The 24500-nt window shown below is 53.1% G+C and overlaps 2 protein-coding genes across 3 annotated transcripts; one reads left to right on the top strand and one right to left on the bottom strand.

Annotated features, from left to right (window-relative positions):
- Positions 1-1134: 1134 nt before the first annotated feature.
- MED19 (mediator complex subunit 19) lies at positions 1135-14275 on the bottom strand. Of its 2 annotated transcripts, none has more exons than XM_073346755.1 (5): positions 14023-14275; positions 12817-13073; positions 12502-12598; positions 12253-12347; positions 1135-3605 (listed from the first exon to the last, which is right to left on the bottom strand). In XM_073346755.1, the coding sequence occupies exons 1-5, from the start codon at positions 14255-14257 to the stop codon at positions 3561-3563; spliced, it is 729 nt and encodes a 242-aa protein (XP_073202856.1). In that variant the 5' UTR covers positions 14258-14275; the 3' UTR covers positions 1135-3560. The 2 variants fall into 2 exon arrangements, with proteins under 2 accessions (XP_073202856.1, XP_073202855.1); XM_073346754.1 differs by lacking the exon at positions 1135-3605 and adding an exon at positions 10958-11344.
- Positions 14094-23954, top strand: TMX2 (thioredoxin related transmembrane protein 2). The gene is made up of 8 exons (XM_073346753.2): positions 14094-14889; positions 15187-15247; positions 15633-15746; positions 20737-20813; positions 21050-21156; positions 21368-21433; positions 21955-22084; positions 22607-23954. Exons 1-8 carry the CDS (start codon positions 14701-14703, stop codon positions 22763-22765), a joined length of 903 nt encoding a protein of 300 aa, XP_073202854.1. The 5' UTR covers positions 14094-14700; the 3' UTR covers positions 22766-23954.
- Positions 23955-24500: the final 546 nt, after the last annotated feature.

The following is a 24500-nucleotide window of genomic DNA, read 5'->3' as shown; positions in this document are numbered from 1 at the left end:
CCCAATCCAGCCTCTGGTACCGAGGCCAGTGCTGAGCTTCAGAAGCCAGTTCTGTGGGATCTCGTTGGTGCAGAAGGAGAGGAATACCCTCAGCTGCTGCAAGCTTTCTCTCTGGACGAGGCTGTGTCGGGCCAGGAATGTCACCTCCCCAAGACAACTATAAGGCCCACCAGGAGCTACTGAAGAGGGTGACCTCGAACTTGGGCTTGCAGGTGGAGGTAGTGAAAGAATCCTCCCATAGCCTGATTGACACTCTGGCCACAGCACGGTTGTCAAAAGTAGCCCTGCCCCTCAATGAGACCATTATGGACCCAGTGAAAGCCCTGTGGCAAATCCCAACTTCCTTTAACTCTCACCTCAAGAAGAGCTGAGAGGAAGTACTTGATTGGGGTCTGGAACAGCTGCATTATGAGGAGAGATTAATAAAACTGGGACTTTTCTGTTTGGAAAAGAGACTACTGGGGGGATATGATTGAGGTCTATAAAGTTATGACTGGTGTGGAGAAAGTAAATAAGGAAGTATTATTTACTCATAACACAAGAACTAGGGGTCACCAAATGAAATTAATAGGCAGCAGGTTTAAAACAAATGTATTTTTTCACATAACGCACAGTCAACCTATGGAACTCCTTGCCAGAGGATGTTGTGAAGGCCAAGACTATAACAGGATTCAAAAAAGAACTAGATAAATTCATGGAGGATAGATCCATCAATGGCTATTAGCCAGGATGGGCAGAGATGGTGTCCCTAGCCTCTGTTTGCCAGAAGCCCATCGTCCATTCCCAGCTTCTGGCAAACAGAAGCTAGGGACACCATCTCTGCCCATCCTGGCTAATAGCCATTGATGGACCTATCCTCCATGAATTTATCTACTTCTTCTTTGAAGCCTGTTATAGTCCTGGTCTTCACAACGTCCTCTGGCAAGGAGTTCCATAGGTTGACTGTGGTGGATCACTTGATGATTTTACCTGTTCTGTTCATTCGCTCTGGGGTACCTTTGGCTGCTGTCGGCAGACAGGATACTGGGCTGGATGGACCTTTGGTCTGACCCAATGTGGCTGTTCTTATGTTCTCATGTGCCTGCCCAGGTTTATGAATTCCTCTATACTCATCCCCTCCTTCTTCCCGGATACTTAGTGGTGTCTGCAGCCAACGAAAGGGAGAGCAAGGTCTGCAGGGGGTGGTGACTCAGGCAAAGGACTCCCAAGAAGCTGGAGCTTTTCAGTAAAAAAGTTTACCGGCGGGCTGCACTCCATGTTGAAGCTCAAGGAGTCGCTTCCCCAAGAGTCCAGGCAGGAGTTGTCAGTGATGGAAGAAGGGAAGTCGATAGCCAGGGCTTCATTGCACGCTGCCGTGGATGCGGCGGATTCAATGGCCAGGTCCATAGCCACCACAGTAGTAGTCTCCAGCATGAGGTCCAGCAAATCCTTCAAGGCTCCCCTGCGAGGGAGCTTTGCTCTTTTCAGAGCAGACTGATGCTAAGCTCCATGGGCTCAAAGAATCCAGAGCGACCCTCAAGTCCCTGAGTTTGTATACCCTTTTTGCTCATATCAGAATGTGGTCAATATATTATTGGATGTTATGAGTTTATACATCCCGTTGAGAGAGTCTTCATGTGTTTGTCATCATGCCTCAGGACATTCTGGATTCACTGAGGTGGTGGACAAACAAATGTTCTTCCAGGTGTGCTATTCATCCCCCTTCCCCATCAGTGATAACATGGGATGCATCCAACATGGAATGGAGAGCCCATGTGTCTCAATTTACAATCAGGGGCTTTCCAAGAAAAGACCATACACATTAGTGTGTTAGAATTAAGAGCCATCCGTCTGGTACTCAGATCATTCCTCATATATAATGGAGCATGGTGCAGGTATTGACAGACAATACAACTGCTGTGTATTATCTGAACAAACCAGGGGGAGTTTGCTTGTTCCAGTTATGTGCTGATTGGTGTATTCTGCATGAGATCTATCTGGTGGTCCTGTATTTAGCATGGGAAAGCAACCTGCTAGCAGATCATCTCAGCAGGGACAGTTCTCAAATTTCAAGAGCTCCAGTTCCAAGTAACCTTAGAGTGGTCCCTGAAGGACTGAGTAATTCAAGATATCTTTTCCTACTGGGGTCAATTCAAGGCACACCTGTTTTGTGATTGAAAAATGCCCCATCTTCTGTTCAATAGCTGGGAGGAACCGTCAGTCCCTTTCAGATGCCTTCCTTCTACACTGGCGAAAGGGGGCTTTGTCCCCGGCATTCAGAAAAAGGGGAAGGAGATTTGGCAGGACAGGGCAAGCATGATTTGGATTGCTCCAGCTTGGCCAAGACAGCAGTAGTACATCTGCGTCAGCTGTCAGACGGATGGTATGTGTGTCTTCCACTGTCTTTGGATATTTTGTCACAGCAACGAGGCAGGATGCTCCATCCAGACCCACAGTCTCTTCATCTAACTGCGTGGGCCATCGGACTTTGCCTAAGTTGTGAGCAGTCATGTTCTTCCTTGGTACAGAATGTACTGCTCATTTTTATTGACAAGACTATGTTACCAATGTAACTGACTAGATTTGTTGCTTGGATGGAGAGAAAATCTGATTCTCCAGCTTCTGTACCCCGTGTTCTGGAGTATTTAATGTGTGTCAAGTCTGAAGGATTGTCTAATCCTTCTTTTAAGAGTTCACTTGGCTGCTATTTCAGCTTACGGTGATTTGATTGAGGGTAGATTGTTGTTTGTACATGATTCCGTCAAAAGGTTTATGAAGGGGATGTCCAACATATGTCCTGCTTCAAGGGAATCTTGTCCCATCTTGGGTCCTTAATTTGGTATTATCTATATAAGGTCACCCCTTTGAACCCAAATTAGAGTGTTCATTATTTTATTTAATGGTTAAAGGAGGGCTTAATCACTATTACATCAGCCAGAAGATTGAATGAACTACATGCTCTGGTGGCTGACCTGCCATTTACTAGTTAGTCTTCACAGAGACAAAGTGGTTCTTAGACCTGATCCTAGTTTTTTTATTAAAAGTAGTGTTTGAATTTCACATCAGTCAGATAACTAATTTGCCAGTTTTCTTTCCCAACCTTCATGCTAGTAAAGTGGAGCCTGCGTTGTAAGACAACCTGTTAGGTTGTAAGACCACTCTTGTTTACTACTTAGGTAGAACTAAGAGTTTAAGGATGTCATCCAGACTGTTTCTTATGCTAAGATTCATATGGGTCATAGCTTGTCTGCTCAGTCTGTTTCCAGATGGGGTGAGCAATGAATTGTGCGATGTTATGAGTTAGCACAAGTTCCTGAGCTGCCTGTCATATCCGTGCACCTTCCCCTCTTTCTCAGAGACCTATCCTGGTCTTCTGGGTTGGCGGTGAAAGGAACTGAGGCGCCCTTGGAATGTTCAGAGACATTGAGGAGAGGAGTAGGAGGTGGTGCACGTGGCTTGGAGAAGGTTCTACCATAAAGCACCACCAGGCAGGTCAGTATCCGTAACTGTGGATATGCAGAGTCATCGAAAAGAGCTCCAGTTCCAAGTAACCTTCATTTTTTCATTAGTAGATCAAAGGATTAGCATTCCCAGTACTTTGGGGCCCTGATCTTGGTTGGAGCCTCCTGCAATATAAAGAAGACAAGATTGTGGATGCGGTGCTGTCTTTTATTAGCCCAACTTCTGTGGGTGAGACAAGCGTTTGAGGTCCACAGAGCTCTTCTTCAGCTGTGTGTAAGCTTGAAAGCTCTTTCTCACCAGCAGAAGCTGGTCCAATCCAAGAGGTTACTACATCCAACATGTCTCTGATATCCTGGGTCCAACACAGCTACGACAACACTGCATAAGATAATATTGTGAGAGTTTCTAGGGTTGAGTGGATAAGTCTTGGGTCTAACAGCAAAGATCAGGGCTCTACCACAAACCTCCTCAGTGATCTTTTAAGTCATTTATATTTTGTTTACCCCATCTAGAAAGTGGACTCGTGCACATTCCCCTTCGGCCAACAGGGAATGTAGGAGGCCAGTATCTCAGCCTGGGTTGGAGGCTGCTAAGAATATTCTCTCACCTGGTTTTCTCCCTGCTTTCATTGACAGAATTGTGTCTGAGTTTTCAAATAGGTGGCAGTTTCTTAAACTCTTGACTATTCTGCCCTTGAAAACTTGCCTCTTTCATAAGCCAGCATCAGTCCACCTCTGTTTCAAATTGTGTGGTGTAATGTGACAGTTGGTCTGAAAGAGGGATGTGAACATGCAGTACTGCTAAAATCTCAAATGAAGAGGGAGCCATTTTGGAGTTGTCTTCTCTGAAAACCAATTAACTGATCAAGTATGCAGGGCATTTGCTAGTTGTCAGACTTGGTACTAAAACTTTGAAAGCATGAGGCTATTTGTGTTTGGAATTACAAGATCAGCTTTATAAATGGACTGGCATCCATGGCACCTTACCAGTCATCTTTCCATAAGAAACCACCTCCCTCTGTAGAGAACTCTGCCTAGAACTCTGGTGCTGCAGCATCGCAAATGCTGTCCTGTCCTGTTGAGCGAGAGGAAGATCTGCTAGCCGTTGGCTATAGTGGGACCCTTACTTTCTTTCTAAACTTCAGTCAGCTGATGATCTCTCATACAATGAATGATTCTACTTCCACTGAAATTAGTGACCAAAAAATGACATTGAAATTAGTGGGAGTAAAATTGGGTCCAAGAGTCTCCCCAACAAAAATGAATAGCGTTAATTTATTTCCTTCAAATACAGCTGGGTCACAAGTTTCAAAGTATAGTGACAAGATGGTCAGTTTGAAGAGTGGTGAAGTCACTTTTGAGCTACAGCGGGACACAGAAATGTTACAGCAAAAGTCTGAAATCAGGGTAATTTTTGTAACAACCTGTTTGAATAAACCTCAGACTTTGCAGAAACCGTCTCCTGTGCATTCCAAGCAAATCTGGACTTTTTTAGGACAAACACATTTTCCGAACTAGTGTTTCAAACAGTGTTAGTGTACAGATTTGTGTAAGGAGGACGTGGGCTGGAATGAGCCTTAGGAGAGCTGGGTTCAATTCCAACGCTCATAGACTTCCTATGCCGTTGGACAAGTTGCTTGGACCTTACTGTCTCTGGGCTTCAGGTCCCTATTGGTAAAAGAGGAATAACACTCCCCTGCCTCCACAGGGGTCATTGTTTGTGAGGCCCTCAGATACGGCAATAATAAAAGCCACCTAAACACCTAGAGAGAGCTAGGTAGTAGCTGTCTGCATGGAAAGGTGGTTTCTCCATCAGACTAACAGCACTTTGGAAGGATTTAAAAATTCTGTTCTACCAGTGGGCTGCTGAGTCATGAGAATTCCCCTTCTATTACCCAAAGCCTCATCCCTGTGGGACAGCTGGAATACATAGCTGCTCGCCAAGGGTCAGTTTCAAAAGCCTCTAACACTCTGGGGTGTTGTAGGCATAGCAGAATCAGCAGCAGAGACTACCCCAGGAAGGTTGCAGCCCATGGTTGTAACTTTTTATGGGAGCTATGGCATATCTGTACAAGAGGCCATCCTCAAGGGCTCCAGACCACACAGCTTCCCATACCTCTAACAGTCCCTTGGACATGCACTGACTTGGGAGCACTTGAGATACAGAATTACTGCCTAAATTCCACCAGTCCAAACTGTAGTGACCACAGATGCACCTGCCCTGGGAATTAGGAGCCTACTCTTGGGGTGCAGGATCTCTGCAGGAATCCAAACATCCTGGAGCAGAGGTGGCTCCTGTCTGTGCTTTGGGCATAGGTGTTCTAGAAGATAACTCTGATTCAGTCGGGTCACAGTTTCACGTAGACAACCAGTGAGGGATAGGTTCTCTTCTGTGTTGAGTAGCTATGGAGGTGGGGCAGTGGAACCTGGCTCACCCAATAGGTCCTAAGTGTCAACCTGAGGGAGAAGGAAGAACATGATCCCAGCCAAGCCCAGCCCAGTGGTGATACCCCCCCCCCAGGTGTGGCATCTAGGTCAAGCAAATCACTTTTTGTGGATCACCCCAAGAGGACTCTGGCTGCCATGCCTCTGAACATAGCTGCTCTTTCTGCAACCGTCTGCTGATGGAGGTCTTTCTTATCCTCTGGGAAAGGACTATCATGTATATCTCCTATGGTAGGGCCTTGACAAACCTTTGGAGAGAGACGGATTCCAGGGTCTTCATGTCTCCACATGGATCAGGACAATGCTGAATGCACTCACGTTAGAGACGGCCAGGGCCCATTCCAGCAGGTGGACTCTTCTGTGCATTCTGACCCTGGCTCACTATCTGTGGGGGACTGGTCCTCACATAAGTTACGTGGTATGAGGCCATCAGTCCTGGCTGTACTGTGACTGGACTCATGTTGCTAGCGCAGTCCTAGCAGAGATTCCTGGAGGAGCACAGAGTTTTCTTCTTAGTCTATGAACCAATTTCCAATGCTCTGCTTGTGCACTATTCCTATCTAGGATGTTTAGCAACAGCCAGTCTTGTTCTCAGGCTTGGAGCTGGGGCTTGGTTTAGAGTCAATGTGCATCAAAACCTCTTGGCTGCTCAGAAATGGTCAAAGGTGGGGAATAAAGCTTGTGACCTGGCGTGAAGCAGCTGTAATGCATCCCTCCCATGTGATTGAGTTGCCCTTTGGCTGTGAGGGCTAACAGGGCTGCCCTTAGTGAAGTCAACTGTAAAACCCCCACTGTGATGTCTGGCTACTATTTCAACTTTCCATACTGTAGCCAGCCAGCCCTGATTGTCCAGCTACTTGTCATTGGAGTTGTAAGGTGCTTATTGAAGAGCCCAGTGTGATGGGGATATGGATGCAGCCCATGCAAAGTGGCCAAAAGCTCAGCCTGTGCTTCTTGATACTTCACAACTCAAATGTCTAATGGGGTAAGTTTTCTTCAGTGTCAATCTCCTTGGCTCATAGGGACCTTCCTCCCCTACACTGGACTCCATGGAGATACCGCTATGCTGGCCTCCTGCAACATTCCTCCCTGCAGTAGTGACCACTTCGCCTCTGTGGATTGTCCTGCAGTGTTGTTCCCATCTCTGTGAGGTCCTTCTCCACAAATTAATAGCAAAGGGCCCCTCACTTGTGATGTGGTGCTGTCTATGCTAAACCTTTTAGCAGGGCCAGTGCTTGTAGAGGCCCATAGGGGAGGATCTTTCCATACTATGAGTGGACTCACCTGTGTGCGGGTGGCATCTGAAATCAAGGCACAGGCTCAAACTGGCTGGGAGAAACCACTGCACTTTGCTGGCCACTGTTCAGAAAGGAGCAGCAGCTCTGAGAATGAGGTTGAAGCAAGATCCCAAAAGGGAGTAAGGGATTGAGATGCAAGTGGAAGATAAGACAAGCAGAAAACACTTCACACACCCTTTGTTCACCCTCTCCAGAACAGTGACTTTATTCCCTATGAATTGCTGCTCTGCGGTAGGAGTGCCTGTTTGCAGTAAACATATAAGTGTTCTAGGCTCAGATCTGTGCCTCCCTTTTGATCCCTATGGCTCACACCCTCATTTCTGCTGTGAAAAGCTGGCAGGCTTGATGCCAGAGAACAACGTCCTCATTCATTCACTGTTTGCAGTAGGAACTGACTAGAACCACCCTTGTGCTTTCCGACCTGCTCCTTAGTGTGTGGAGAGGGAGGGTGTTAGGATTTTTGGCTGTCACGTTACAAGGGTGTTAGAACTTCCAGGCAGTCTGGAAACCTGTGTGTCAGGGTCAAATCTGCCCCCAAATGTGTGCGCGGAACCCAGTAAAGGAAACCTCTCTGTGATTCACTAAAGCAAACAAGCCTTTCCCAGCAATTGTTGCAACCTAACTATGCCCACCATGTGCTGTCGGGAATCTGAGAGTGAAACTGGCAACGAGTGAGGGACAGCAAAGCAGCCATGGCCAAGCTAAGCACAAGAGAAACACAACACAATAATTACTGGGGTGGGCATTACTGCCAGAGCAAAGGAAACCTGGTTACTGCACCTAAGGTCACCCCTTCAATTAACCCTCCCAATACCCCTTGGCAGAAGGGGAGACAACCCTAGTCCAGGTCTACAGGCAGAGTGGGATGTGGCCGAACTGGGCTCCACCTGCATCTCCCCCCCCCAATCTGTGTGCATGCCGGGTGGCTGAAGCTGGGTCAGAAATGGGTCGGGGGGATGGTTGCTATGAAACTGCACCCCTCCCCCTTGGCAGAACTGGAATGACAGGTGGGTAAGCCAGCCCTAAGAAGCAGAGACAGGTTAAGTGCTAGAGGGGCCTCCCAGGGAAGGGAAAGGCAGTCAACTCTATCTGGGGGGACTGCAGGGGAATGGTGCAAGCTGGCTCCAGAGCCAGTTCTCCCCAAAGCTGCTGCCATGCCGGAGGGGTGAGGGGGGTAGCCAGGATCCAGTGAGGGTCAGGCAGAGCATCTATAGCAAGAGGGCCCCAATCCAGTGCGTGAGACAGAAGGATGTCATGGCTGCTACAGGGAGAGCTTCAAGATTGGCCAGTGCTCCAACCAGCTCATTAACCCTGCCCTGACTGTCCTGGTGGGTGGGGGCCAGCTAGGTCTGTTTATTGGTCTGTCTGTAACCACAGCATAGCTCGCCTGTGCCTGTGGATATTTCAGCCATGGAGATGCAGTAACAGGTGGGAACAGCTTCCTGGAACTAGGGCTGTAGGGGGAGAGAAAAGAAGGGGGCTGCAACGTAGGGAAGGAAATGGGGTACTTCAGTGGGTGCTGGGGAAGGGAGCAGGAATAGGCAGAGACCATGTCTAGCCTCAGCAGGATAGAAGGGATGCCCCACTGGAGGGGATTGGGCAGGGGCAGACACAGCAGGGGGCAGCAACTGGCCCCTTTGCACCTGGGCCCCAGGCTGTACCCCCTCTTCCCCTGTAAAAGCAGGAGAGGAACCCAGCTGTGCCCCACCCCCAATCTACTTCCACCTTGTGGTAGGAGGCTGGAATCACCTGAGCAGCTCTGCTCCCTGCTGGAATGGGGCTGGGGCAAGGCAAGGGTGCCCCTATGGGATGGTAGCTACAGCCAGGGAGTAGGAGTCAGGGCTCCTGGATTCTATGCTGGCCTATTCCACAGCTGGCCTGTGTGACTTGGGAAACTGAGACACAATGATAACATGGCCAAAGCAAGCACACTTTAATACTTGGGGGCAGAAGGCCAGGGCTGCATTGGCCTTACAGGTCTCATGGGGGAAGGGTTGTTACAGTGCTCCAGGGCACTGCCCATCCCTCTGCTTCCTGCACAGTAACCGGAGCTTGTGGCCTCTTTGGGCCTCTCACATCTATGCAGTTACCTAGGCCCTGCTGCTGGGGCAAAATTCCCCAGCTACCCTCTCCTGCCAGGGGAAGTCATTTGCCATCTCCTAGATCCTGCAGTAGGGCAGGATGGCAAAGGCCTGAGTCTCCTCCAAGACAGCAGCAGTCAGTTCAGCCAGGCCCTGGAGCAGGGAGGCTTGGGTCTGCGTGAAGGAATTGGATCCAGGCTGCATAGTGGTATTTTGCAGGGGGCCTGGTGAACACAGACAGCATCTGATTCAAGGGAGTGGATGAAGGGGGAAGAGGGAAAGGCCCCCCCACAGCTGTTGGGGAGGGGCTGAGCTGGGGTAGATTTCTGGCCACTGCTGCCTTCTGAGGTTGCAGCACCTGACCCCTGTTGCCTCCTGGTGGGAGTGGCTCACAGCTGGCCCCAGTCTGTCATCACCACCCCAGCAGGCATCCAGCTTAACCCTGCAGGCTGTGCAGGGACAGGGTGGGTGGAGCCACCACTGCAGGAGAGGACCACTAGGAAGGTGTGAAGCTCCTCCTGCTTGAATGCCCATGCAGGGCAAGGCACCTGGTTCCTGCAGGAAGGCAGCAGCTGCTGCTGCTCCATGGAGATGGACTGTGCTTGGCTCACACCTACAGGGCAGAAGGCACATTCTCCCTCCTGGGGGAAAAACCCACGAGCAGCAGTTGTGACACCTCCCCCTGCCCTGCAGCTGGCACGGAAGAGGGGCACAGGCAGCTTTGAGGAGCAGCCACGAAGCCCGGTCCAGAGAGAAGGGGCCAAAACCTGCTGGGACAGGGGATCCCCACCCTAGGAGAGCTCCTCCTGACCCCTGGTCCATGCAAGATGCTCCATGCAGAGGGTGCTGTGAGCTTGTTCTGCTTCGGGCTTGTGCAGGGGATTCCACCTCCCAGTGATGTAAAACACATGGCCCGCTGAGAACTGCTGGGAGTCAAGCCCTGGGGAGCAGCCTAGAGCTGCCAGGCCTCCATTATGAAGCAGGTCCCCCCAGGAGGAGGAAGGGAAGTAGAACCACTGGTTAAGGCACCAGCCACATTACCCCCTTAACAGGAAGGGAGGCAGCTCAGAGCCTGGCTTGGGCGGGAGGGTTCCTACGGGAAGCACATGGACTCAAACCGACTTGGGCAGCTGGGCATTCACTACCTTTAGCAGCAGAGCAGGAACAGCATCCTTCTGCCCTGGGCACTGCAGCACCGTGTGATTTATTTAGTGAGGGTAGTGGCGCCTGTTAGGCCAGCGATCCCAGCTGGCCTGGGCAGCAGAAAAACAACAGGCTGTCCCTCACCCCCATGAGGCTTGAGCAGTTAGCTCCTGGCAGCCATGATCGAGACAGAGCCCTGCAGCAGAGCTGCCTGGCTGAACCCAGGAGTCTGCTCCCCATTCCCCTGTCAGGATTGGGCCTAATTAATGCCCTGGAGAATTGTGAGCCAGACACCTGCCCCCTTAGGAAATAGACTCAGCCCCTTCCTCCCGCTCTGCTCCACACAGCCAGGAGGCTGAGCTCTGCCCATCCAGCCTGTTGTCTGCTTCCCGCAGCCCAGTCCCTGCTGGAATCTGTGTCCTCAAGGCTCACTCTGCTGGTGGCTGGACCAGCACCCACTCTGCCCTGCTGCCCTGGCCCAGGGGCGGGGAGCAAAGGCCTACCCAGGCACAGGCAGTGAGCAGGGCACTTTCAAACAGAACCACCGGCGTCTCCTCCAAGCAGAGATTTAATTAAAACGTGAATAAAAAAAGAGCCTCTGCTATTGAGAGGATTATTTGGTATAAAAGGGATGAGCAAGCCTTAAAGGCAGCAGCCAGTGCCCCCTCTCCAGCTGAGTCTGTGCTCCCACCAGGCTGATGCCCTGGGATATCTGTACACACGGGGGCCCCTGGTGGGGCAACCCAGTTCCCCCCTGCGAGCTGCTCTGGGGTAGTTCCTAATGTTGCCTCCAGCGCCGCTCTCCCCAGCACGTCGATGATGGGCGTCTCCCTGGAATGATCCCAGTGCCATGGTCAGAGTCGGTGCCTCACCGGAGGCTGCTGCTGCTGCTGGCTTGGGAGCTGCCCACGCCTGGGTGCTCTGGGCTGTGCCGATTCTAAGTTAGACAGACAGACCAACCCCTATGAGGATTCACAGTGGGGCTATGGGGGTTATGAGTCAGGACAGGAGTCCTCAGGCCAGGGACCAATCAGAGCCAAGGGGGAATGAAGACTCAGAATTTTTGGCCTCAGTGTTTTCCAGACCCCAAAATGGGATTTCTAGGTGTACCCACTTGCCCCCCAACAGCATGCGATTTCCACAGGAAATTTCAGTTTCCTATTGAAAACCAAAACACCCTCAATATTCCCATCTGCAAATGCAGCTTGGGTGCCTCATGGGAGCTGTAGTGCAGGTGCTCCATGTCTCCATTCCTTTCTTGGGGCCAGGCTCCCGCGCCAGACTAAATCTCCCATGGTGCCCCATGGCCAGGGACGCTCACGGGTGGGGAAAGTGGTGCCTCATGGGAGCTGCAGACTAACCAAGGAGCCTGCCCGATAGAAGAGGCAGCATGAGGCACCTGAACTACAGTTCCCAGGAGACACCACAGCAGCATTTCTTAATCAAAAATCTTAGAGTCTTGAGTTTCCAAAAACCCACCCCCCGCCCCTCCACCGAGGGGTCACACCCACACAGTCCCCACCCCAACATCCAACCCCCTGCCCCACTCTCCCCAGGGCGGGGTCACACCCACACACAGTGCCCACCCACCTCTGAGGTGGTCTCTCTCTCTTTCACACTTTTTCAGAGGGCAAAAGCCTATTTTTCTGCCCGCTTGAGGTGGGACCACATGGATCACCAGCGGCATCCGAACTTCATCTCTCCAGGGCCGTTACGTTAGAACAGAGGCTCCAGAGCAGGGGGTAACAAAGAGGCATTCAAAGTCCCATCCCTACCCAGTAAGGTGAGCATAGCCAGGCTGATGGGAAAGTGAACCAGGAGTTCTTCCCCCTTGTTGCCACATACCTTCTTTTTCTTCTTCTCTTTCTTCTTCCTCTTCCTCTCTGGATCCTCCTCCTTTTTCTTTTTCTTCTTCTTGTGGTCGGAGTCTGAGGGGGTTTCTGCAAAGAGAGCCACAGATCTGCATTCAAGTGAGTCCTGAGATGGGAGATGGTTGCCCTAGCTATGATGTTACTGGGGCCTGGTGAAGATTTGGGGGGTGCTGCTCTATGTCTGGGAGAGGGGATTGCTGGATTTGTGGAGTGCAGCCTTTACCTGGGGGAACAGGATCCTGGGTGCGGCTCTGCTTGTGCTTGTGTTTATTTTTCTTCTTGGGTGGCTGGATATGCATCAAGCGACATTGTTCTGGCAACTGGAAGAGACAAAGGTTAGGGTAGGTGGGGGTGGTGGAGTTTCTCCAATCACCACCTCCCTTCCCACTACATATCACCTATTAACCAGCAAGGGTGTTTTGTTTTCTCAGCAGACCTCTCTGCCTCATCTCCCCCAACTCAAACCTCAGAGCCCCCCTTCCCTGACCCCCACCCCAAAGCTGCCCTCTCACTCCCAGCAGCTCAGGGAGAAGCTCACCGGCCCAGCATGCAGGCGGAAGCCAGTCAACATGGTGCCAGTGATGGGGTTGAAGGAGCTGCTGCAGATGGGTGGCTTCTCAATAAGGGAGCGCAGGCTGCTGTTGTCATGCGAGCCCGGCAAGTCGATCATCCCTGGCAGGTCGGGCAGGAAGTTGCTCAGCTTCTCCTTCACCTTCTTGCCGCAGAATTTGTTATAAGAGTGTTCCAGGTTGTAGTGTGTGATCAGGTTGGTGCTGCCCGTCAGTTCCATGTTGCCTGGGAAGGAATCAGGAGAGCAGCGCTTTACACTGACACCCAGCCTTGCTGAAGGCAGCGTGATGGAGCAGTCTGCACACAGGACTGGGAGCCAGGACTCCTGGCTTCCCTTTCCAGCTCTGCCACTGACTTCCCCTCTGGCCTTGAGCAAATTCACTCCAGCTCTCTTCAGCTGCAAGCTGGGGCTGGCACTTGCCTAGCCCAGCAAGGCTGTGAGGCTTCGTTAAGGTCTGTGGAGCACTGGCTATAGCAGAGCACAGCTGAGCCCGGACTGCTCAACACCGAGTGGAGATCCCCTCCGCTACGGCCAGCCCGGGGCCTGGGCGACGGAGACTCGCGTGTCCGGCCGGCATCGGCGGAGCGGAGACGGGATTTAACCCCACAAAACGGCACCTGGGCTGCATGCCACAGACCATGGACCAGCCCCGGGGGAGCCTGAATGAGCAGCCAGGGCCTTGGGTCTGTGCCGGTGAGACTGCAGCACGCCCCGCTCGGCCCCCGGCCCGCCACCAACACTGGCCCGGGGGGCAGAGGCTTCTGGGATATGGCTAATGCTGGAGGAGCCTGCTCCCAACTGGGTCCGCACTACCCGTCCTCCCCCCCCCCCCCCCAAACTTTATCCTCCCTATTGGCTACAAGTCTCCATCTCCCAACCCTTCACAAACCTCTTATTCCATCCTCATTGGCTCTCAGAGCTGCCAATCCACGCCTTCCGACCCACTTGTGTCCCGCCCCGCAGGCTTCTGCATTCCCCACTGGCAGAAGGGGCTGACAATCCACACAGGCCCCCCAAATCCCGCCTCCACTGGCCCGTCTGCTCTGCCTATTGGGCTGGAGAAAGCAGCCCCAGCCATCGATAGGTGGCGAGAGAGGCCAATCAGACGCGTCTAAGCAATGCGATTGGCCAGCCCCTTCGCGGCCGCCCCCAGGAGCTCCATTGGCCAGGTACCTGGTAGCTCCCGCATCAGGTAGAAGGGGCCGCTGGCAGCCGCGGCCTTCCGGGCGGCATCCTCCGCGGTCTGGGGCGGGGCGACTGCGGGGGGTGGCCCGGCGCCGGCACCCCCCGGCTTCCCCGGCCCGAAGCCCAGCGCGGTAGCCGCGGCGGGAGGCGGCGGCTCAGCCCCTCCGAAGAGAGCCGAGAAATTCTCCATCATCCCAGCACGCCCCGCGCGTTCTTCTCCCATTGGCCTGGGGCCTCGGGGACGGGGCCGTCCGCCTCGTTCTCATTGGAGGGTGGGCCATCGTCTACGTGTCTTTGATTGGTTAATTTCCTTTTTTACTCCGCCCAATAGGATAACGTCCCTGTGTGTCTCTGATTGGATAAGAAGGCACTTTGACTCGGCCCTGACGTGACTGGTTTTCTCCCTTGCGCTCTATGATGATCACCAGGTCTGGAAATCACGTGTTTCCAACGCTCGGCATCTGATTGCTCCCTCGCTCGAGCGAGCCAGTCCTCGTTGCGAGCCTTACCTCCGGTCAGACGTCATTCATAATGAGTGGCAGTGGCAGCGACCATTGAAGAAGGAGGTCTCCCAGCAGTCCCCGCCCTCTTCATGATTGCCCAATAGGAAGCGGGGGTGCGTGCGTGCTCGTCCCCGCCGCGCCGGGCCGGTCAGCGTAGGTGAAGATGGCGGTCCTGGCCCCGCTGCTGGCGCTGTTCTACGCGGTGCCCGGGCTCTGCCGCTGGCTGGCGCGGCCCTATTACCCGCTCTCGGCGCTGCTCTCGGCTGCCTTCCTGCTGGTGCGCAAGCTACCGCCGCTCTGCCAGGGGCTGCCCACGCAGCGCGAGGACGGGAACCCCTGCGACTTCGACTGGGTGAGTCCCGAGCCCCGGTACCGGCACCCCCCCCCATGCTGTTGGTATGCCCCGGCTCAGCTTCTGGCTGACTCACCCCACCTTAGCCAACTCCTATGGGTGGGCTCAGGTCCTTCATGCAAGGTTTTCAGCACACCCACTCCCAGTGTTCCAGTCTGGACCTGGCAATTCCCCTTTCGGGTGGGGTGGGGTTGGGGGCAAGGGAGGAGAGTGCAGGCAATGGGGACTGGGGGGGTGGGGGAGGGAGGCAGTGTAGACAATGGGTTAGCATCATGCTCACTCCATCCTTTCTTTCAGCGGGAGGTGGAGATCCTCATGTTCCTCAGCGCCATTGTGATGATGAAGAACCGCAGATCCAGTGAGTAACCCCCTACTCCTCGCTGGAGCTATTCTGTGAGCAAGAGATGAGAAGGAGGCATTCTAAGGACTGTTTTTAGGCTGCCATGGAGGGCTGGGCAGGCTTGGTCTCCATGTCAGACCCCAGGAAGGACTCTGGCTTGGGAAGCATGTGGGGAAGGTCTGGATGGGGTCTGGCTGAGGAGATCACGTGGCAGGATTGTGGAGATTCTAGGGCAGCTCTGCCCCAAAGCCAGTGTGATGAGGTTATGGGGCCAATGTATGTTGGTGTCAATCCAGGGGGCAGGAGTGGGACAGTCTGTGTTGGACATTCCACATGCACCTCAGCATCTCCCTAGGCTGGGGCATTTGTCTGGGGCTGACCTTCACTCCCATCTCTCCTCCAGTCACTGTGGATCAGCACCTGGGGAACATCTTCATGTTCAGTAAAGTGGCCAACGCGATCCTCTTCTTCCGGCTGGATGTGCGGATGGGGCTGCTCTACCTGACGCTGTGCATAGGTGAGATGCCACCTCGGGGACACACACTGGCTCTGAACAGAATCAAGTCTGTACAGTACCCTCTCCGTGCACCGAGCCAAGTCGGTGCTCCAGGGTGCCCATGCAGAGTGACAAGCAGCTCCTCAGGGCAGGGACTATCTAACTAGACTAGCCAGACATGATGGGAGAGAGAATTGTTACTGAAACACCATTGTGTCTACCCAGCTTCTGCATCCACATCTTTGATCCCACACGCCCTATGGTGCTGAGCAGTCCGAGCCAAACAGCCTCCTCTCCGATAAGGGGTACGGGCTCTGAGCCCCCTTATGTATTTCAGGGGTGGGGGTTAAGTGTAGCCTTGACTCTGAATGTACTGGCTCTCCGCTATCAGTTGGCTTTTTAAATGCAGCACCCTTTTAGGCTGGTAAGGGAAAGGTCTCGGGCTCCCTCTTGCTGCACTGTTTGGGTGGAAGCTGTTCATGCTCCCCTGTCCCAGAGGGGAGTAACTGCCAAGGCTGGGGTCCCACCTCTGCAATAGGGGCTGTGCAGATCGCTGCTGTTGCTAAGACCATATTCCTGGCTTGTCACTCTGGCTGCTTCACCCCTCTCCTTGCATGTTGTCTTGGCTCCCCTTTCCCCAGACACACGCACCTGGTCTTCCCTTTCAGGGTCCTTTACCACCTGTCCCCACCCAGCTATCTTCTCACAGGCGATCATGGTGTCCCCCACCCCACCCCCAGTCGGCCGAGGTCCCAACCTTCATCACTTAGCTGTTCCATTTTCAAACAGTCTCCTTCGTGCTTTCTCCTCTGCTGCCCCTCCCACTTGGGAGGAGCCCGCCATCGACATTCACAAAGCTCCCTCCTCTTCTTCCGGATCCCTCTCAGGCCTCTCCTTTGCTCTGAAACTCACACAAAACTTGCTGTGGACTAAGTGGCTGGTGGGCAGAGACCACTGCCGACCATGCTGGCGGGTTCTGTCTCCTTGCTCCTTGCCTCTACCCAGGTCTTTTCTTAGATCGCAAGCCCTGTGGAACAGGTATTGTCTGGTTCTGTGATTGTACAGCACCTAGCACAATGTCCTGGGCACGTTAATGTACTCGCGCACATTATACAGTTGGTGTCCCTGTGCGCCTTAGAGTGAAACAAAGCTGTCATCCCTTGGCTGAGTCCTCTGTTCTGAAATGCACCATCCCTTTCTGTGAGTGCATTCAGCCTCTTTCCGTCTGGCCTCCTGACTCCGGAACAGCTCGGAGAAATCCCTGGTAATACCCCCAGGGGAGATGGAATGTCCAGGTCCTCTGTGGGGGATGGGGGTGAACAATACCCACTTTCTAATGGAGATTTGCTTCAACCTTCACTACGATTAGCTCCCTTTCCCTCCAGCATTCTTCTGGGTGAGAACCAGCCCCCTAGTCCCTTTCTCTGCTGTGACATGGGACCTTTTAGAGATGGATGGTGATTGGGAGACAGGCTGGCTCAGTGGGTTCAGAGCTAGGCTGGGAGCTCTGCCCCTGCCCACTGTGACCCTGGACAAGTCACTGCCCTTTTCAGTATTTTGAGCTCTCTGTGTGTTCTCGGTAGGCCCAGCTCTTTCCCATGCTGTGTGTGACGTGCACTCAGACAGCCGTGCATCCACGCAAACACATTGCTTCCTACCTCAACGTACCACACGTTCCACCATTACCCAGTAGAATAGCCACCTCCCCCTTGCATCTCAGCCACCCTCCCTGCTTAGCTTGTGTCTGCCACTGTGTGAGCCTGGAAAAAGGCTAATGTAGTGCCCATCTTTAAAAAAACGGAAGGAGGAGGATCCTGGGAACTACAGGCCAGTCAGCCTCACCTCAGTCCCTAGAAAAATCATGGAGCAGGTCCTCAAGGAATCCATTCTGAAGCACTTAGAGGAGAGGAAAGTGATCAGGAACAGTCAGCATGGATTCACCAAGGGCAAGTCATGCCTGACTAATCTAATTGCCTTCTATGACGAGATAACTGGCTCTGTGGATGAAGGGAAAGCAGTGGATGTGTTGTTCCTTGACTTGAGCAAAGCTTTTGACACGGTCTCCCACAGTATTCCTGCCAGCAAGTTAAAGACGTATGGATTGGATGAATGGACTATAAGGTGGATAGAAAGTTGGCTAGATTGTCGGGCTCAACGGGTAGTGATCAATGGCTCCATGTCTAGTTGGCAGCCGGTATCAAGTGGAATGCCCCAGGGGTCGGTCCTGGGGCCGGTTTTGTTCAATATCTTCATAAATGATCTGGAGGATGGTGTGGATTGCACCCTCAGCAAGTTTGCAGATGACACTAAACTGGGAGGAGAGGTAGATAAGCTGGAGGGTAGGGATAGGATACGGAGGGCCCTAGACAAATTAGAGGATTGGGCCAAAAGAAATCTGATGAGGTTCAACAAGGACGAGTGCAGAGTCCTGCACTTAGGACGGAAGAATCCCATGCACAGCTACTAGGGACCGAATGGCTCGGCAGCAGTTCTGCAGAAAAGGACCTAGGGGTTACAGTGGACGAGAAGCTGGATATGAATCAACAGTTTGCCCTTGTTGCCAAGAAGGCCAATGGGATTTTGGGCTGTATAAGTAGGGGCATTGCCAGCAGATTGAGGGACGTGATCGTTCCCCTCTGTTCGACATTGGTGAGGCCTCATCTGGAGTACTTTGTCCAGTTTTGGGCCCCACACTACAAGAAAAATTGGAGAGAGTCCAGTGGAGGGCAACAAAAATGATGAGGGAACTGGAACACATGACTTATGAGGAGAGGCTGAGGGAACTGGGATTGTTTAGTCTGCGGAAGAGAAGAATGAGGAGGGATTTGATAGCTGCTTTCAACTACCTGAAAGGGGGTTCCACAGAGGATGGATCTAGACTGTTTTCAGTGGTAGCAGATGACAGAACAAGGAGTTGCAGTGGGGGAGGTTTAGGTTGGATATTAGGAAAAACTTTTTTCACTAGGAGGGTCGTGAAACACTGGAATGCGTTACCTAGGGAGGTGGTGAAATCTCCTTCCTTAAAAGTTTTTAAGGTCTGGCTTGACAAAGCCCTGGCTGGGATGATTTAGTTGGGGATTGGTCCTGCTTTGAGCAGGGGGTTGGACTAGATGACCTCCTGAGGTCCCTTCCAACCCTGATATTCTATGTTAAGCTTTGCCTCAATCATGAGTATTGGAGCCACTGGCAGCCTTGTGCATTTCCACTGCTCCCTAGCTTCTAGTCCTTCAGTGCCATCCCCTTTTTCCCTGCCTGCTAACACATGCATCCCCTGGCTGGCTTAACCACCCCACATTTGGAGAGCTCACACTGTAAGGAGGCAGTGTTGCCTAGTGGATAGAGCACTGGAGCAGACCTCAGTTCTGTTCCCAGCTCCCCTACTTGGTGGCTTGCCTGATGCAAGGCCTTGAACAAGTCACTTCCTTGGTTTCCCCATCTGCAGAATGGAGAGACTGCTACTGAACTCCATTTTAAAGTGCTTTGAGATCCACTGATGCAAAGCACTATAGGAAAACTAGGTTGTATTATAGAAATGTAGGCCTGTAAAGGACCTTGAGAAGTCGTCAAATCCAGTCCCAGTGCTGAGGCAGGACCATGTAAACCTAGACCATCCTTGACAAGTGTTTGCCCAATCTGTTCTTAAACACCAGTGATGGCAATTCCACAACCTCCCCTGGAAGCCTATTGCAGAGCTTACCTACCCTTAGAGTTAGTTTTTTTGTGCCAGCTAATCTAAATCTCCCTTGCCGCAGATTAAGACCATTGCGTCTTGTCCTACCTTCAGTGGACGTGAAGAACAACTGATCCCCATATAACAGTCCTTAATGTATTTGAAGACTGCTGTTAGGTCCCCCATCTCCTCTAGTCCTCTTTTCTCAACACTAAACATGCCCAGTTTTTGAAACCTGCCACAGGTCAGGTTTTCTAAAGCTTTTATCCGTTTTGTTGCTCTCCTCTGGACTCTCTCCAGTTTGTCCTTATTCTGAAAATGTGGCATCCAGAACTGGACACAGGACTCCAACTGAGGCCTCACCAGTGCCAAGCAGAGCAGGACAATTGCCTGCAGTGTCTTGTATCGAATACCCTATTAATACATCTCAGAATGAGATTAGCCTTTTTTGCACTGCATCACTAATTGTTGGCTCATGTTCCATTTGCGATGCACTCTAACCCCTAGATCCTTTTCAGCAGTACTACCTCCTAGCCAGTTATTCCCCACTGTGTAGTTTTGCATCTTATTTTTTCCTTCCTGTGTGTAGTACTTTATTGAATTTCACCTTGTTGAATTCAGACCAATTCTCCAATTTGCCAAGGTCATTCTGAATTCTAATCCTGTCCTCTGACATGCTTGCAGCCCCTCCCAGCTTGGCGTTGACTGCAGATTTTATAAACATACTCTCCACTCCATTTCCAAGGCATTAGTGAAAGTATTGTGTACTACTGTACCCGGGACTGACCCCTGCGGGACCCCACTAGGTACACTCTCTCGGTTTGACAGCAAACCACTGATGACTGTTCTTTAAGTATACACTTTCCACCAGCTGGCCGCCCACCTTATAATAATTTAATCTCAACCACATTTCCCTAGTTTGCTTAGGAGAACATCACATGACTGTCGAAAGCCTGATTAAAATTCAGGTATATCACATCTACAGCTTCCCCCCGTCCACTAGGGCAGAAACCCAGCATGAGATGCTTTATCTGACCTTCCTGTAAGGCCACAGAACAAGCAACCTAGTCCTGGAAACCAAAGGTTTGATTTCTGTGCCTGCCTGGGCTCCCTGCCTCCTCTCCTGAAATCTGTGTCCAAGCCCACAAAGTGCAGCCAGTCACAGCAGTCCCAACTCCTCACCTGTGTGTGTGTGCTGGGGGGTGAGTCTGTTTTAAGCCCGATTATACGGTTGATGAGTAAATGAGTAAAGTTGATGAGTGATGAGGTTGATGAGCTGTTGGTGTGGGGGTTCGTACAGGGTGAAGTGACTCATGCTGTGATGTGTGTGTGTACTTTCAGTGTTCCTGATGACCTGTAAGCCGCCTCTGTACCTGGGCCCGGAGTATATCAAATACTTCAGCGATAAAACCATCCACGTGAGTATCGGCGGCCCCATAGCCCCCAGGCCACCATTCGCACGTGGGCTGCTGTGGCTTGGGGACCAGCTTGAGCCTGCAGTTGCTGATCTCTGCAGCCCACGCTGTGACCCCAGAGAGGGGGCACTGGGCTGGTGGTGTGGGGCTGTGGCCCTCGTGGTACCAGTTGTAGCAGGTGGGGGCAGTGTCCAGGTGGGGTGTGGTTGCTCCAGCTGACCCTCCTGCCTGTGCCGCAGGAGGAGCTGGAGCAGGACAAGCGGGTGACCTGGATTGTGGAGTTCTTTGCCAACTGGTCCAACGAGTGCCAGTCGTTCGCGCCCATCTACGCCGACCTCTCTCTCAAGTGAGTGGCGCCCGGTTGGTAATTCGGTGAGTGGGGGAGGGGGAACCCCTGCCACCCTCTTGACTGAGACTGCCCCGGGGGCAGGGAATGGAGCTGACCCCGCTGGGGTTTGTGGTAGAGGATTCAGCCCAGCCATGTGCTCTTGCCCCCACGCTCCCCTCCCATGCATTGGGATCTCCCTGCACTAACTGCTTCTCCCCTCCCAACCCAGGTACAACTGCATGGGGCTCAACTTCGGCAAGGTGGACGTGGGCCGCTACCCCGATGTCAGCACCAGGTGAGCGGGTCCAGGCTGCCATGAGTAACTAGATCAGTTTCATGCCTCCACAATGTGGGCAAAAGTGGGCTAGTTCCACTCCCCCACACCAACCGACTCAGCAACAGCCCAGCCATGAGGATGCTGAGGGTCACTCCTTCACACCAGGGGTCTCTTCTCTGTTGGGATTTTCCCTGGAGGGATATGGCTGTGTTGGGAACCAGACATCCTTCCCTGGATGGAGTAGCCCTGGGTAGTCTACTCCCTGCTCAGCCCTGCTTCAGAGAGGTCATGAAATTAATGAGCTCTGGGAGTCTGCATCCCTCCTTGCTGATCCCAAGCCCTTTGGATGTTGCTGACTTCTACGTGCAACCGCAGAGACTGTCCTTTTAGCTTGGATTGAGGTGGAGGTTGTTGCCTGGGATGTGGATGTGTTCAGGGGCAAGGAAAGAGCAATGCAGAGCCTGAGGAGTGGGTGGGGAGGGGGTTGAGATTGCGTGGTGCTCCAAGGGGTCACTCTATCCGTCCATCCATCCCCACAGGTACAAAGTGAGTACCTCACCCCTCACCAAGCAGCTGCCCACCCTGATCCTCTTCCAGGGCGGGAAGGAGGTGATGCGCCGGCCGCAGATTGACAAGAAGGGCCGGGCCGTCTCCTGGACCTTCTCCGAGGTGGGATGCATGCTGTAGGGCAAGGGGCATGTCTAATCCGCGACCCTTCCTGGGCTGCTGCAGGAGCTGTCTAGCTTCAGCTCTGCCTGTTCAATCGGTGGGCTCTTTCCTGAGCATTGGGGCATTGGCTCTGTTGTGCCAGCCATGGGCTGGATAGGGCCATCCTCTCTGTTCGGCCCTTCCCCTGCTGAACTCCTGCCCTGGGCCAGCGTTACTGGCTTCAGGGCAGAATTTTCCTCTTAACTCATTTCTTGTGAGCAGGGGAGCTTCCCACACACCATCAGGACATACCCCCCTCCCCATCCCCCCCAGAGCTCCCTGCTCCCCACTGCGACATGACTCTGGGCAATCTGCACCCAGCCTGCAGGGCATTGAGGGATCCCCTTACCCCAAGCTGCCAGCGGCTGGCCAGACCTATGGTGCTGCCCCCTTCCTCCTCTGTTGTTCCTGAAAAGAGGCTGTTGTCTGCAGCAGGTTGAGGCGGTGGCAGGGCAGGCACTGAGGTCTGTTTCTATGCCGCAGGAGAACGTGATCCGGGAGTTCAGCCTGAACGAGCTGTACCAGAAGGCCAAGAAGCTGTCGAAGCAGCGAGATGAGGGGCAGAAGGAGCCACTGGAGCAGCAGGATCCCCTGGCGGCCAGCACGGAGCTCCCCAACGGCGAGAGCAAGAAGGACAAATAGATCTGCCTCGCTCCCTGTAGTTGCCCCCCCTCATCCTCTCCTGGCTGCTGTGCCATGGTGCCCAGCACAACCCGTCTTGAAGATGGCACCATGATGACGACGGGAGCTGCATGAGGAAGTCACCACCCTCCCTCTGGGGCTCAGCTGTGCCCTGGCTCCTCAGTGGGCCATGCTGGACTGCTCATGTCTCTGCAGCATCTTATTTATTCCTGATCCTCTTTGCCATCACCTCAAGAACTGGCTGCAGGCTGCTGATTGGCTGCAAGGAGTGGGCCGTGATTGGTCCAGCAGGGGCTGGGGATAGAATTCCCCTAGGGCTCTAGAGCATCTGGGTTTGAGGGTGCAGCCTCTCCAGATTGAATGGAACCAAGGGGGGCTGGGTGGGGAGTGTTGACTTGGGCTGAACCAGCTTGGGATGGGGGGGTGTATTGTGGATGGGCCCAACCACTTCTTGCTGGAAGATATTCTCTCCTCCCCCCTTTTCTGTTTGGGGGTAAGGAGGTGCATGGGACTCCTCCCAGCTGTATAGTGCATGTGTTGGGTGTAGGTCAGGTCCCCACTGGACCTGTTCTCCCCCACGCCTCGCTTGGGAGGGCTGTAGGCTTCCCCTGTTGGCTAACCCAGTGGCTGGGGGAATCTGGCCTGTGCCTAACAGTGTGGGGAGAGGAGCTGGAGCATATGTGCTGCTCTGGGGGTGGGGAGCAGAGCAGCCTGAGCATGTGACTCTCTCATCCCAGCCAGAAGCTGGTGGGAACTGAACTCTGCTGCTCTGGAGGACTCTTAGCCAGTGCCTGACTTCTGCCCCTTGCCCACTGAAGGGCCAGGCCACTACTAGTTCCCTTTCCCTTTCCCTTTCCACTGGACTTGGTTTAACCCTTCAAGTGCCAAAAGTCAGCTCATGGGGCAAGGAGGGCAGGTGGTGCCAGGCTGAGTGCAGCACCTGAACTCTGTGCGAGCTGGAGGGGGGAACTGACTGGATGGCCCTAGAGGGCCTCCCCTGTTCTGTGCCTGCAGCTGCCTGGGGCACTGCCCCTCCTGAATCATAGCAAGGGCCTCTTCATCCCTGCCATGAAGGGGAGAGGAAGTTGTGGTGGCTCAGCAGCTGTGGCTCCTGAAAGCATGGAGTATTTTGTCCTATTAATCATCTCTTCCCTTGCCAGTGTCGGTAATAAACCAGTCTAAAAATGAACCTTCCCCTCCCAGCTTGCTGTCTCCTGGGGTGGGGTGGATGTTCACTGAGCCATTGCTTATCTCAGCAGGCCAGTCCTAGGTCCAGGGAGCTGCCTCCAGCTGCAGGTGAGCTCTGTGTCGTGGCTCTGTAGCGGTGGCTGCAGTCCAGTTTAAGAAGAGCTGTTGAAGGGTTCCTACCCTGTGGGACTGGCCTTGCTCTGATCTCACTACCTGTGGGTGGGAGGAAGAGGCTCCAGAGGGGGTGTTGGGCTAGGCTGCAAACCGTAGTCTGAAAAGCCTGCATCAGGATTCCCTGGCACAATGGGAGGGCTGTACTGGCAATGGCTCAGTGCTGAGAACCACCAGCAGGGGCAACAGGCCAATGCTGCCTGTTTGTACAGTGCCCTTTTGTACCAAATCGGGTCCAATACACCTGAAAGGCCCAAGTGCCCCCTGCTGCTCACAGGTGCTTTTCTGGGAGTAAGCTCACATGGTCACAGCATTCGGGTGCATGTTACTGTGAAGAAACTTGTACTCCTGGAGATGGCACTGCTTGGAAGCTTGC

Source organism: Lepidochelys kempii, chromosome 6 (assembly GCF_965140285.1).
Source record: "Lepidochelys kempii isolate rLepKem1 chromosome 6, rLepKem1.hap1, whole genome shotgun sequence".
Lineage (NCBI taxonomy): Eukaryota > Metazoa > Chordata > Testudines > Cheloniidae > Lepidochelys > Lepidochelys kempii.
The sequence above is the reverse complement of the archived record's forward strand: the minus strand, read 5'-3'. Positions and strand labels throughout refer to the sequence as shown.